Source organism: Acinonyx jubatus, chromosome D4 (genome assembly GCF_027475565.1).
Source record: "Acinonyx jubatus isolate Ajub_Pintada_27869175 chromosome D4, VMU_Ajub_asm_v1.0, whole genome shotgun sequence".
In the NCBI taxonomy this organism is placed as follows: domain Eukaryota; kingdom Metazoa; phylum Chordata; class Mammalia; order Carnivora; family Felidae; genus Acinonyx; species Acinonyx jubatus.
This window is the reverse complement of record NC_069391.1, coordinates 53,480,654-53,495,759: the sequence shown is the minus strand read 5'-3', so window position 1 is coordinate 53,495,759 and position 15,106 is coordinate 53,480,654. Positions and strand designations below refer to the sequence as shown.

Sequence of the window (15,106 nt, the reverse complement as noted above, 5' to 3'; positions counted from 1 at the left end):
CTAAATAAATGTTGAACAGTTTTTAAAAATACGTTGATTGGAAGGGTTCCAAATGATGAGTTCATCAGTCTTTATAAGGCACCCACATATATCTGTGCAGCTCTAGGATTAGGGTCCTACATTACTCTCCACAACTCCAAGGAGGTGCTTTTAACTCCGGAAATTGGGACTCCGTTTTCTGCAGCTGACTTATTCATGTCACCCACTCATTGCATTAAGCACATCTGGGCCCTGGATATGAGCTATCCCAGGTCTCTCTTCCTTCCCCAACTGGTAAGTTTCAATCAAACACACTTCCACAGTGCAAGTCATGTTGCAATTACCAAACACTTGGGAATACAACCCCTTCGGAGCGAGGGCCATTATTGTGTACCGACGGGTTTCAGGTGCCCATTGGATGCTCGGACTTACAAAAGAAAATCTCCTGGGAAATTGGAGAGAGACATTTGGTTGCTATCACTTCAGGAATACTCCCTAAGTGAGAACCCTCCATAGAATTCTGTTAGGTTTCTGAATCGGACTGTACTCTGAGTGCAGTAAAGATGTCCACTTGAGTTAGCATCTATCTAAGTCTCGCCAGCCCATCTCTACAACATCTAGTACCACTGTTGAATAACTTCCTGCAATATGATTCTTTAGCCAAATGGAGACGAAGATTCATGTTCACAGTTCACAAATAATGGGTATTTTTCCAGAAGCAGCAGCAGCAGCCGGTGCTGAATATTCTCAAACTTGTCTGCAATGGAAGTTAAACCACAGTAGGAACAAGTAAGGAAACCAGAAGCAATTTCCTATTTTGTACAGAGATAAACTCCTACTTTAAGCAAATACAATATAACACAGACTTTTTAAAATCCAATGGATTAGAAAGTAACTCTTCATCCTACAAAAGGACTGTGCATAGAGTGCTCTTAAATGACAAGGTCTCCAAGGTCTTGACTAAAGGGAAATATTTTTTTGACAGACATTTTTAAAGACCAATGAATATATTTTTTTTAATTTTTTAAATGTTTATTCATTTTTTTGAGAGAGAGAGAGAGAGAGAGACAGAGCATGAGTTGGGTAGGGGCAGAGAGAGGGAGACACAGAATCCGAAGCAGGCTCCAAACTCTGAGCTTCCAGCACAGAGCCCGGATGAGGGGCTCAGACTAGCAAACCGGGGCCGTAAGCGAACCGTGAGATCATGACCTGAAGTCGGACACTTAACTGGCTGAGCCACCCACGCACTTTGAAGAATAGTGAATATTTAAAGTGAAGTATTTTCACCTCTTTTTTCCATGTCTGTCCTCCTAGTTAAGGGAACGTTCAAGTGATGGACAGAGATGAAAATGTCTTCACGTTTTACTTTTGCTATCCTGCGGTCACAAGTGTGGCCTAAAACACATCTTGAAATCCTGATGTCTTATCCAAAGGCACCCTGACTAGCAATGGATGAAGTCACTTGGGGCAGGAATAATCCCATAAAGACTGACCATATCACACCGCACAAGAGACTGTCCACTTCAGCCCTTGGAAGGCTGTCACTGCTTTGTTTTCTCTCTGTCTCTGTCTCTGTCTCTGTCTCTCTCTCTCTCACACACACACACACACGCACACACACACACTTAATAGAAAATCTCAGGTACGACCTACCTGTGGAGTGAGTTTCCCAACCCTCTGGGTCATTGGCTCGTTCATCACGACTTCTACTTTGCAAGCATCTTTCTCCTTGGGGATGGCAAACTTCAGGTCATCCCCCAACAGGAAGGCAGAGCTGCCCTTCATCACCCTGACCCCACGGTTAACACTGATGAAGGTGGGGCCGGCCCAGCCCGGCAGCAGCAACAGCAGCAGCAGCAGCAGCAGCAGCAGCGGCGGCAGGGCACGGGGCCCTCCCCAACTCCGAGAGCTCATGCTGTCAGGGGCCAGCTCCATTTGTCCACCGGCGAAATCCCTTCAACAAAGGAGGGCTTCTGTGCTTCCCCCAGGGATGTTAGCTCATAGTCCAAGGGGCAGGGCAAGGGGTCCCGACAGTGTGCCCCAAGATCTTAACATGCCCCTTTCATTTCAAACTCAGACAAGGAGGCTTTTCAGGCAGTCCCGGGGCTTTTAATAAAACTCGCTGATCACTCCTGACAACGCCGGCAAGATGAATGTGCCTCCCAAGTGCTTTTCTAATCCTGCAAACGAGAGGAGAGGTTGGAGGGAAGCGACAGAGACCAAAAGGTTTGTGCAGCTATTCAAAAGATCCCTGCCGGCAAAGGCATCTTTCAACCCGCCTCTAAGTTCAGCTAAATTAAAAACAAATAAACGAACTTGACCTCCAGCCCATCTGAAAGGCAAGGAGGCCGTTTCATTACGCTGCCTGTAACTCCTGCTTCCAAGCTCGACATGCCCCAGTTGGGATGTCACTTGTGTGGTCCAACAGGAGCTAGCCAGCCTCACTGCCCAAGTGCAGTGTTTGGTCACCGCGTTCAGAGGGAGTTGAGCTCTGCTCTGTTTCCTCGTCAGTTCAATGAGAACTACAGCCTAATTTGTACAAGAGAGCTGTCGGTTATTTGCACACTGTTTTAAAAGCTGATTAATTCTAAATCATCTCTATCCAGATAAGAAACAAGCCTCCTAATCTGTCGCCTGCCACAGTTATGACTTTGCTGGGCAAGGAGACACCTGAGAAACACTTGGGTGGAAATTGGAGAACAGATTCGATCTTCTAAGTGAACATTTGGACTTCTGTTTACATGTAAAAGGGAGTAGGGATCAAGTTACATAGCTTCAACAGATACAGCTAACTCGGTGTATACATGCATATTCGTATTATCTATGATGCTAATTACATTATAATGTACTGAATTTGCACAAATGGGGTCTTTGTTTCTACTTCAACCGCTTTAGAATTTCAAGATTATTTCTCTGTGTTCCCTAACAACAGACAAGACTCTACCAAGTACAATGTATTGCAATATATCCTTAAGTTCAGGGTATGATTGGGTGAACCAATGGTGGTTTCTTATGCCCGTAGGGGGTCTTTACATTTTAATGATGTCAATCAATTTCTGTACATAACCAATGGATACTGAAATAAGTGTTTGATCAAAAGGCGTACACAAAAATTCACATCTAATACATCAAGGGAAGACTCGTTCCCTTGTCATTGTTTGAAACCTTTCACTTTTGAGGTAGCACGTGACATGTGTCACCTGATATCTGAGGAGGGTGTACATTTTATAGAGCAGCTTTTTTTTTTTTTTTTTTTTTTTATGGTGTCAGTCTCAAACTGACTCAAACAGTTCCCACACTCCCACTGACAGTGTTGGCCACACTCCGGCTGAATTAGGTTGGCTTATTTGGGCACAAACGTAAACCCGGTTGTTGAACCTTCATTACAAAGTCAACCCCAGTTTCAATGCGCTTTCGGCAACCAAGACTACTCAAAAAACGCAGCATGTTCAGAGAGAAGAGGGAGATGCCATGCTCTGTGCACCCCTCTTATCTCACTATTACCTACCTCCTTTCTCCTTTACTGCTTCTTCCCTGATCCCCTGACTTTTTAATGGAGGGAGCTTAGGGTCCAGTCCTTGGACATGTTTTTTACCTACCTTCACACCCTAGTGATCTCATTCCTTGGCTTTAAATACCTCTTATATGCTAATGAGTCCCAAATTTATATCTCTAATCTCCTCCCTTAATTCTGGATTCCATATGCCACTGTCTATATGACATCTCCCTAGGGACATTTAACGGGTATCTCATTCTTTGTGTTGCCAAATGTGTGCTCTTGGTTTTCCCTCCCTCCCTCCGTCTCCCGGATCTCAGTTAATGGCATCCAACTTTTTCAGTTCTTCTCTCCTTTGTCTCTGTGTTAGGTCTACATCCAAACAATAGTAACAAAGTCCTATTGTCATTGCAGTGAACACGCCTTTGGGTGACCTCCAATAATCCCAGCCTCCTAACATCCAGAAGCTCCCTTCCCTTGAGTGACAGCAGAACCTGTGAGGCTTCCAACCAACAGAATAAGGCACAGGTGATGGGATGTCATTCCCATGGTTACACTATGTAATGTAAGAATCTCCGCAGACTGGGGCTAGAGGCTCTCCTGTTGAACTTGAAGAAGCAAGCTTCCGTGAGCTCCTGTGTCAGAAGGAAATAGATTCTGCTAACAGCTTGAATTAGTTAGGAAGAAGATTCATCCCAAATCAAGCCTCCAAATAAGACTGGTGCCCAGGGGTGGCCGGATCAGATTCTTGATTTCAGCTCAGGTAATTATCTCACCATTAATGAGATTAAGCCCCAAATGGGGGTCTGGGCTGACAGCGTGTAGCCTGCTTGGGATCCTCTCTCCCTTTCTCTCTTGGCCCCTTGCTCGCTCGTGCTCATGCTCTCTCTCTTTCTCTCTCTCAAAATAAATAAATAAACATAAAAAAAAAAAAAAAAGACTGGCAACCAGTGGACGCCTTGAATGCAGCCTGAAGCAGGGAACCCAGGTAAGCTGTGACCAGACTCCTGACCAATGTAAACTGTGACATAAGAAATCTGTGTTGTTTTAAGCCATTGCATTTGTAGGAATTTGTTTATACTGCAATATAAATTGAATGCACTCATCTCCAAAACATATCGTGGCAGCCGTGGGTCCTATTAAATATTACTTGGGTCATTTCCACACCCCAAACATCCAATGGCTTCTCATCTTCAAATAAAAGCCATGAGGCAACAATGTATATAACGTTTCTCCCTTACTCCTCTCTTCTCATCTTGTCTTCCCATTACTTCTTCTGCTTTGGCCACACTAGTATCTTTGCTTTTCCTCAAATAAATTAAGATTAGCCTTTTCCTCTTGCTCCCATCCAGACCCCTCCCATTTGCTGTTCCCTCTGGAACATTCTTGCCTCAGATATCCTTCTTCCCACCTCACCGCCTTCCAGTTTTCCATCAAATGTCACATTTGCACCGTACCACACCTAACCACCCCTTAGTATGATGACACTCCCACCCCCAGCATCCTTTTCGGCTATGTTTTTAACCTTAGCCCTCCTCACCATCTAACAATTCATTTGCTTGTCTGTATTTTTTGTTACTGTCTCCCTCATGAAGGTGAGAATGTTTATTTTTATTTATGGATCTATTTTTTATGATTCACTCCATCCTGCTGCCCAGATTTGAGGATGCTTCCTTGCACACAAGAGGTAGGGCCACACCATAGGCTAGCAGAGCTGTGGACTAGAAGGGGCCTGGGTCTCTGGGACATTTGCAAAGTAGAGTCACCAGACCAGCCCATTCTTCCAGAATTTTACATGGCAGAGAATGTAAACTTCTTTCTTGTTTAACCGACTGTTATTTAGGGTTTATTTTGGTACTCATGACTGAACTGTCAATCACCTGAGTCTTCAGGTTTTTCTATTAATTTAATTTAGTCACTCATCAGCTAAATATTGTGTCTTCTCACCTAATAGCATATGGGACCATAGCTTATTCTAATTATATCATATTAAGTACACAGACCAAGATCCTAATGTTTATCCATAAGGAAGAGACAAGAGAAAGAGGAGGAAATCTATTTCTGTGGTTCCCTGAGCCACAATGATATGGAAATAGTAGACCTGAATTCCAAAAATACAGATTCGAATCTTGATCCTGTTATTTTTTTCTTACTATTCTTTTTTTAATTTTTTAGGGAGAGAGAGAGTGCGAGTGCGAGAAAGGGGCAGAGAGAGAGAGAGGAAGAGAGAGAATCCTAAACAGGCTCCACACTCAGCACGGAGCCAGATGTGGGGCTCGATCTCATAACCCCAGGATCATGATCTGAGCGGTAATCAAGAGGCAGACGCTCAACTGATTGTGCCATGCAGATGCCCCCAAAGCTGGATTCTGATGAACATCAGTTTCCTCTTTGAAAAATGGAGCTATCCGTCCTCTCGTTTCCAGTTTCCCAGTGAGACTAAATGAAATAATCCATGTGGAAATATTCTAGTTATTAAGCCCCATACAAATGTAGCATTATTTTTACAAAGTATATCAAAGGAATAAGAGTAAAGCTTGTCTGGAGAAAAACAGAATGGCAGGACTTGGGCCTTGGTGAAGACAGCAGAATCAGGCTCAGCACAAGCCAAACAGAGTATGCTCTACTCACATTCTCGTTTATTCTTTTTCTTCCTCGTAATCTTAAGACACGCTCTAGTAGTAAAAACTGAATTCCAATATTTCGGAAACAACCTGAAGCAACACAGCTGGGAGGAAATGAAGGGTGCAAGAGTGATAATTTCCAAGCTCAAAACCAAACATCCCTCAATCAAAGGGGCCTGGATGAAGTTTGCAAAATTAGGCTCAATGAAGATCAAAAAGAGCATGCTGTATTGATGTTTTATTTACATTTGAATTTTGCTCTTGTATTTTTCTCTTGGGGTTGGGGAAAACCAAACACGTGGACATTCCGTGGAAAAGACGGCTCTGATTTCTCACTTGAAGAAGGCAGCAGAGGAGGGGAGAGAGAGGATTCTGATAAACAGATGGAGAAGAAAAGAGCAAACAACCAAACAAAAGCCATAGAACAATTGCAAAAGAAACCAAGGCTCTAGGGGCGCCTGGGTGGCTCAGTCGGTTGAGCGTCCGACTTCGGCTCAGGGCATGATCTCGCGGTTTGTGGGTTCGAGCCCCGCATCGGGCTCTGTGCTGACAGCTCGGAGCCTGGAGCCTGCTTCGGATTCTGTGTCTCCTTCTCTCTCTGCCCCTCCCCCACTTATGCTCTGTCTCTCTCTATCAAAAATAAATAAACGTAAAAAAAAAAAATTTAAAAGAAACCAAGGCTCCGAATCACACAAGGTTTCACAGATGATGCTGGGTCTTTAATCTCCCCCCCAATTAGATGGCAGTAATTATCTTGTCTCTGATACAAAATTACAGCATCCAGAGGTAACCAACATTTACTTGGCAAAACCCTGACATAGCTCTTCTTGAGAACCCCATTTTCTGGTCCCAGCATAGGGCCAAGTCCGATCCTGAGAATCCGTCTGCCCGCAGCCTGCTCAGCCTGCTGATATGAGCACCCACTGGGAGCAGGAGAATCCATCGGAATCCATCGGAACACTGGAAAGTAGAAGCAGAAAGGTGGCTAAATTCTTCCAGGGAGCTTGTAAACTGACTTTTAGCCAGTTTAGATTTAATTTCACCCTGCAATAGCAACAAATCCTGTCTCAGCTGGTTTGTGTGGTTCAGCTGCTTCTCAGCATTTCAAACTCCTGATGTCATGGCTGCAAAGCCAGTCTGTTCCTACGGACCGCGTCTCACCATTGCCTTTTTCCTTTTTGCGGAAATCAGGTATTCTAAGTAATATCTGTACGAGCCAATAAAAAGGAGTGAAAAGAGGTTCTGAAAAGTGGTGCACCACTTGGCTTTGAGTGCTTCCTTATAAAAATTCAAAACTGTTTCTGCAATCAAACTTTCTTTCTTGGTAAATTTCCTGAACAGAAGAAAGTAATTTAGTAACATTTCCTCGAGGAGGGGGGTAAGGAATGTGAGCTAGTATTTACTTCATAATTACACATTGGGTTTAACCTGAGGAGCATGTATTCTTTATGTTAATAAAAAACAGGATGCTCCTGTCACTTATCTAAGGTATTCCGTGCACATCAAGAGAAGAATGGATCCTACCTGTATTCCCCGGCTCTCTCTCCAATGGAAATTTTCAGTGGTCAGTGACAATGATGTGCCTGAAAAGAATCATATTTACCACTGCTCCTCTTTAAAATGTTGCAATCGTAGCTACACAAGGTAAGGGATGTACCTCCCTCCTCTTGCAGGGCACAAGACTCCATCATAGCTGTTTCTTTGCTTGCTTTGCTGTTTGCGGGACTCCTATGTGTAACCTGATACTCTTCTCAGTGATCCAGGTAAGTGTTACCAATTAAGGGAAGATGATGTAAACAATGGAACCTTTTGCCTTCCCCATACTTGAGGCTATTACCTCCTGATTCACAGCTTTAGCTTTTACAAGTACCCTCAAGTCTTTAAAAATTAAAATAAACCTGAAAAAACAGAACCCAATAAGCCCAAAGAAAATGAAAACGCGAATTCAAAAAGATACATGTACCGCATGATTACTGCAGCATTATTTACAATAGCCAAGGTATGGAAACAATCCAAATGTCCATTGATAGATGAATGGATAAAGACGTGGTGTGTATATATATAAATATATATATATATATATACACACACACACACAAATACATACAATGGAATATTACTCAGCTATAGAAAAGGAATGAGATCTTGCCATTTGCAACAACATGGATGGAAGTAGAGGATACAATACTAAATGAAATAAGTCAATCAGGGAGAGACAAATATCATATGATTTTGCTCAGATGTAGAATTTAAGAAACAAAAGAACAAAGAAAAAAAGACAAACCAACAAATAAAAACCAGACTCTTAAACACAGAAAACAAACTGGTGGTTGCCAGAGGAGAAATCAGTGGGGGGATGGGTAAAACAGGTAAAGGGGATTAAGAACATACGTATTGTGATGAGCAACAGAAATGTTGAATTATTATATTGTACATCTGAAACTAAAATAATGCTCTATGTTAATTACACTTCAATTTAAAATTAAATAAATAAATAACGAAACTGAGTGCAAAATGAAAACTATTAAGGTGGATTTAAGTTAAAACTAGCCAGTTCAGAATCAGCCCATTCCCACCCACCCAAACATAGAGAGATGTTGATATCCTTGCCTAGCATGGGGAAGAAAGCCAAGGAGATTTTTCTAGCTTCTACTTCATATTACAATCTTGAAAATACCAGTCAGAATGAACTTAGAAGCCATCATGGAATTTTTCTGATGGATTTTTTTTTTGATCATCACTATTTTCACCCACATCAATTTTCAAAGTGGTCCATATAACTCGAATGTAAAAGTTTCAAGTGAAAACTTGTAGCTGGATATAATTATCCATAGGACAACTGAATTGAATCCAAATCATATGTGACAAAGTGATTTCACTGAGGAGCAATGAACTGGCAGTCAGGGGAACTGTGGCCCCAGAGAACAACCAGCTGTTTTGCGTTTTGGTTGAGGAAATTAAGACTTACACAGACTTCACCAAAGTCTTCAGATCCACTGCTTCCTCTGACCTGAGCACCCCCTGGGAGAGGGAGAGAAGTCTAATTGCTTCTTGTTACAGGCAACCAGGAGTTTGCCTGAGGTCATAAAGGAAGCAGGAGAGCCTGGGGGAATCAGCCCTTGGAGTCCTTGGCGAAGGGCTCTTTCCTCCAGTGCATGGCCAGCTCGTCCTATTCTCTCCAACAGAGAGCAGTGGACTCGTCCACAAAAGAAGCGCTGGGAAGACACAGACTTAAGAACGGTTCTTCTGAGAAGCTCATGCACTCTGATGGAGCTCTAAATTGTTCAACGACCCCACGAGAGTGAAAACTCCTTGGCAATCTTGTCCAACTCAGGATTTCCAGAGAGAATTTTCTCGAAGAAGGAGAACAGACTCATGCAGTAGAAAGAAATAGCTTGTGGCTTCTACGATTGTTTTTCTTTAACAAATTTTTATCTTCCTTTTCTCATTTTTTGATTACCTACTACATACAGGCACTAAGCTATATTCTTTACATATGTATGTTTTCACGTATTTCGCACAAAATCCTACAAAGCACTTTTGACTTTCTGATTGCATAGACAATGACTTACAGAAGTGACATAATAATCATAATAAGAACTAACATTGATTAAGTGCTTATTAAGGGCTAGGCATTGTTCAAAGTAATACATATATCATCTTTGTTTAATTCCGCAACCGTTCTTTGGAAGTAGACAGTGATTTTACAGATTTGGAAAAGGAGGTGCAAAGAGGTTAAGTAACTTGCCCAAGGTCATGGGCTTGAGTCTGTGTCTTTGTGACTACAACCTAGTTTGACCTATGCGCTTAACAACTGTTATACATCACAACAAAATCTTACATTCCTTGCAATTGCTTCACTAACCACCCCTCCCCCGGGGTCTTTTTCTTACAGCAAGCAAACCCTTAACAATCTTCTTTATGGTTCCCGACAGCAATTGATGATTGTCGCCCGAGTTAGCGTTTCACTGGAGGCAACGTTCTCTCAAAGAAGTAGCTGTGACTTTAAGAGCAGATAATGAGTGCAGTGCAGCTGTCTCCCAGCATCTTAGTGCTCCAACTCCTATCGCTTTGAGCACAATTTAAAGACCTCAAGGCAAATAGGCCTCCTCGAAATTCCAGTCTATTACATCAATAAAGTATGTGTTGATTCTGTTTATAACATTCTGCTTCCTCCACTTTGCAGTTTTTTCTAAAATATAATCTAAATCACAGAATGTATGGTTTAGCAGAAACTTGAGAAATCAAGAAGTCCATATCCTTCAGTTTCTTTATTTTATTTGCTTTTTTTTTTTAATAACCTCCTTTTGGGGCGCCTGGGTGGCTCAGTCAGTTAAGCATCTGACTGGCTCAGGTCATGATCTCGAGGTTCGTGAGTTCAAGCCTCACGTCAGGCTCTCTGCTGTCAGCACAAAGCCCACTTCAGATCCTCTGTCCCCTTCTCTCTCTGCACCTCCCCCGCTCACGCTCTCTCTCAAAAATAAGCATTTTTTTCAAAGAAAGAACATAACCTCCTTCCATTAATATAAAAGATATGTATTAGCTAAAGGATTAAAACGCAGAAATACAAAGAAAAGGAAAAAAAATTCACTTTCCCAACACCCAAAGAAAACATCCTTAGGTTTTCAGATATATGTCTATATACATATAATTTTTAAACTTAATTCAAATCATACTCTAAAAAGCGTGGCCCATCCTTTCCTATTAACATAACATTCTAGTTTAAGCATTTTCCATATTATTAAACATTCCTTGTGATCTTACTTTTCATCTGTGCACCATATCCAGGCCATGGATATACTATGATTTCTACCGTCATTCCACTGTTATGCTGAAGAAGTTACCATGTCAGTAGGTTGTGATGAAAAATCCTTAATTACAAATTAGTTTATTTTTCTGGTTCTTTCCTTTTGATAGTTTTCTAGAAGTGGAATTAAAAGCTCAAAGGGTGTAAATGTATTTTGAAGTTCCTAATGTGCATGCTTCCTAGAAAGATGGTGTTAATCTGATACCCTTACCACTCTTGCCCACAATCCATTTCATCCCTTTAATCTGTGCTCGCCTCCCAAGTGAAATGTGGGATCCTGTCACTATGTAACTTGCATTCCTTTGCTTACTTGAGATTTTGCTTTTTATTTCTTTCTTTTTAATGCCCATTAACCAGTTGGATGTTCTCTTCTCGGAGCCCCTTCATTTTACAGAAGAAAGAAAGTCCCGCGGCAGAAGTGACTTTACCAATGTTGAAATAAATTTCTAGGCACAAGATGGAGCCTCTGCTGCCCAGGATGCCACGTCAGCAAACCGAAACTTAGAGAATTTTCGCGTCCCTGTAAATGCTCTGCTTGACCAGAAACGCAGTATAGTCAGTCACCCTAACCCCCAAAGGCCAAGCCAATTCTGAGCCTTCACCCTAACTGAGGCGGACTACGTGGCCCAGGCAATCAGATATTTTCTAAGTGTTTCTTCCTGTTCTTTATTCTTTATCCTATAAAGGCGTCTTGCCTTCCGCCCCATTTTGCAGTTCTCTGAAAGAAGACTGTCCACCTCATAGCGCGTTAAATAAAGCTCGTTTCCTATCACCTAAACCGTCTCCTTTCATCGGTTTTCAACGCCAAGGTTACACAGGTATCTGGATGGAGACCAAGCCTGGATTGGAATCTTCATGCTAACATCCAGACCACAGCAATGTCCACTATCCCATGCAGCTCGCTTAAATCACAGATGCTCAGTCCAGAAATATCCCTTTCGGTACTTTCTTCCCAGAACTCAGCACACCCTGACAGACTCCCAGAACTGTGCAGAGAAAGCCTTCCCTCAGGCTATGCTGTCAAGACCAAGGTTGCAAAGATAGATCTTTGACTACCACACAAACTCATTAGGTTTCCATTCTCAGATTTTTCAACAGTTCACTGTCTACCCCACCAATAAAGGCCACATTTGCAAACTGTGTTTCTCAAAATACACATTTTGGAGATGTTAAAAGTTTTTCACAGAAAAAGTCTTCTATATCCAAATATATCTGAAGCACAGAATGCTAAAGTTTGTGTGTGTGTGTGTGTGTGTGTGTGTGTGTGTGTGTTTTAAGATTCACAATGTAATATGAACATATCAGAGGCTCTAAGAAGTCCTGAGGGGGAGAGAAAAAAAAACTTTAAGCACAAAGTCTGCAAACATAGAAAACCCTCCCTGCCCCCATACAAAACCCAGGTTCTTTAAGAAATCACTCAAGAAACACTAGGCTAGAGAATTAAAAGGACTGAAATATAGAATGGCCACATGGTATCTCCAAAATTTCTGGTCATACCCGATAAATCCATACTTAATGAATCTACATCAGAAATCCAAATTCCAGGCCACTCTTTGGAAACCAGACATCTGGCCTTTCTCTACAAAGACCTTCCACTAAAACTACCTTCAAAGCTGGAGAAAATGGATGGCAGAGGGAAAAGTTTTGTGCTCTTGATTTACAGTTGTTTTTGATGACTATTGAAGTTTCTTAAACCATCAAAGGCACTTCCTTGAAAATTAGGAAGTGGCCATAATTTATATTCACTTTGCTTTTAGCCAGAGGGCTGTATCATGCAAATTTTCACAACAGCTTGTTTTAATTGAATAACTTAAACAGAAGGAAAAACACATTCACTGTGGTTGACTATACCTGTTCCTCACCTGGGATTAACCAGTATACCCACCCAAACTCACTCCTAGGACCTTCTCAACCTGAGTGCACAGGACTGAAATTGGTTTTCCTCTCCCTGAGTGAATTCTGGATCTTCTAATTCACAACGAACCACCCAGTTGTGCAAAAGTAAGATTCTTTTTTTTTTTTTTATTTTTTAAATGTTTATTTATTTTAATGTTAATTTATTTTTGAGAGAGGGAAAGAGATAGAGTACAAGTGGGGGGTGAGGGGCAGAGAAGAGCCAGAGACACAGAATCCAAAGCAGTCTCTAGGCTCTGAGCTGTCAGCACAGAGCTGGACGTGGGGCTCTCATTCACAAACTGTGAGATCATGACCTGAGCTGAAGTCGGACGTTTATCCGACTGAGCCACCCAGGTGCTCCAGGTGAGACAGAGAGAGAGAGGGGGAGGGATAGAGAGAGAGAGAGGGAGACACAGAATCAAGAGCAGGCTCCAGGCTCTAGGCTGACAGCACAGAGCCTGATACGGGGCTGGAACCATGAACCGTGAGATCATGACTTGAGCTGAAGTCAGACGCTTAACCGGCTGAGCCACCCAGGCGCCCCCCAAAAGTAAGATTCTGTTTAAATTCACATTTAGCCACGTTCAGAAGTCATCTTCTGAGAACAATTTCCTTTTTAAAAATACACCCTGGTTCTCTGTTTCAATAGGACAGATTCATTTCTTCATTCATAGTACAAGCAATGGTCCAATACCCAATTTGTGACAAGGGCTAAACTAAGGATTACAAAGACAAAAAAAACAAAAAAACAAAAAAACTCTTGCTCTTTGAGAGTTTATAGTGTAATAGAGAGAGACAGACATATAAATTATGAATTCAAAAAGAATGGTAAATGCTATAATGGTGGCATGCATTGTGTGCTACAGGAATAAGTAGGAGGGCGGCATTTGGGACTGGGGCTAGGGGAGGTCTACAAAGGGAGGGAGCTAAATTAGAAAGAACAAATAGGACTTAGAAAGGTGAAAGAGGCATGTTGGAAGATGAAGAGAAAGAATGTGGCGCGGTGAAAGAATCACCAAGTAGATGTTTTGTCGGAAACACGGTTGTGTAGATGAATGGAGAGGCAACAGACACCTAACACTTAACTGAGATATAACCCCTACCTTTGAGAAACGGAGGTCTGCAGGAGAGAGATTTATAATCAAGTACTTTACCCTACAAAATGATATTGCTACAATAGCGTGTGAGCAAAATGCTCTGATGAGTTTATCAAACACAGCAGGTTACACTTAAAGAACTTGTACTATTCGAGATGAAATACTTCATCATGAAAAGGATTGCCCAGACATTCAGAAAATGACTACCCAGCATCGCTCCTTGCGCTGTACTACAATAACCTTGATCATCCTCTCTGCGTGCCATTGCTAATGATAAAATCCAAACTCACGGATGTCTGGTGCACAAAAGAGGCCAACTATCACAAATAGTCTTGTTAAAAGATCTGCTGAAATGGAAATGTTTTCGATGACCTCAGAAACTAGGTGATGAGTGATAAAAAAAAGATGTAATGTCATTTGAGCCTAAGTCCCACTACATCAAAAGTCATAGACTTCTAGGGTTGGAAGGAGCTTCTCCTTCCAAATTTTACTTGCCAACATGATCACCATCAAGTGTTAGGCATTAATTTGGCATCTGACACTGTTTCAGTGGATCTAATTTTCACAACCAACTATGGAGCGGATTCTATTCTAAGGATTCTGATTCTAAGGAAACAGATAAGTAATTTGTCCAAGGCAAATGCTAATAAATGATTGAGCTGGCATTCCAAACCCAGCAGACAGGCTCCAAAGCCCATGTTCCTGATATACGTAGATCCAGGCAGCTCGAAGACCCAGACGCTGGTTCGAGAGTACTTTCCCTGGGATGGGGCCTTCCAGCATGTGGGCAAAGCCTTCAGTCAGGACAAGGTCTTCAAGTGAACATCTCTTGCCATCGCCTAGCTACCTGCACCCGTCCTTCTGGGAGATGGGGGTCATTACAAGAAAATGAACGTGCAATTCTTAAAACCAACAAATAATTAAACTTCACAGGACTCTAATGAGTCTTGCCTTTCTTCTCTGCTGAGGATCTTGGCACAATTTGCACATTAAGCCATGATCTATATATCACTTTTTTTTTTTTACAAATATTTGGGGTTTTTTTCACACAAATTTGTTTTTTGTAAATGACTGTAAATATAGGACAAGAGAAGCAGGAGGAGGAAGGGGGCAGGGAGGGCTTAACGCTTTGCTCTAGGATTACAGCTGAAACGAAAGGAAATGCAATAGTGATAACCACAGAAGCCAAACTATAAGTCAGATCCAC

At 42.0% G+C, this 15,106-nt stretch overlaps 1 protein-coding gene across 4 annotated transcripts in view; it reads right to left on the bottom strand.

The window, feature by feature from the left end:
- FREM1 (FRAS1 related extracellular matrix 1) overlaps nucleotides 1-15,106 on the bottom strand; it is a 309,646-nt gene that overhangs the window by 133,016 nt on the left and 161,524 nt on the right. For all 4 annotated transcript variants that reach the window (XR_008291182.1, XR_008291181.1, XR_008291183.1 and 1 more), the window contains one exon: nucleotides 1,633-2,159. Coding sequence is in view for 1 of the 4 variants with exons in the window: in XM_053205086.1 (XP_053061061.1) it covers nucleotides 1,633-1,914 (282 nt within the window). In the remaining 3 variants the exon portion in view is untranslated. The remainder of the gene's footprint in view (nucleotides 1-1,632; nucleotides 2,160-15,106) is intronic.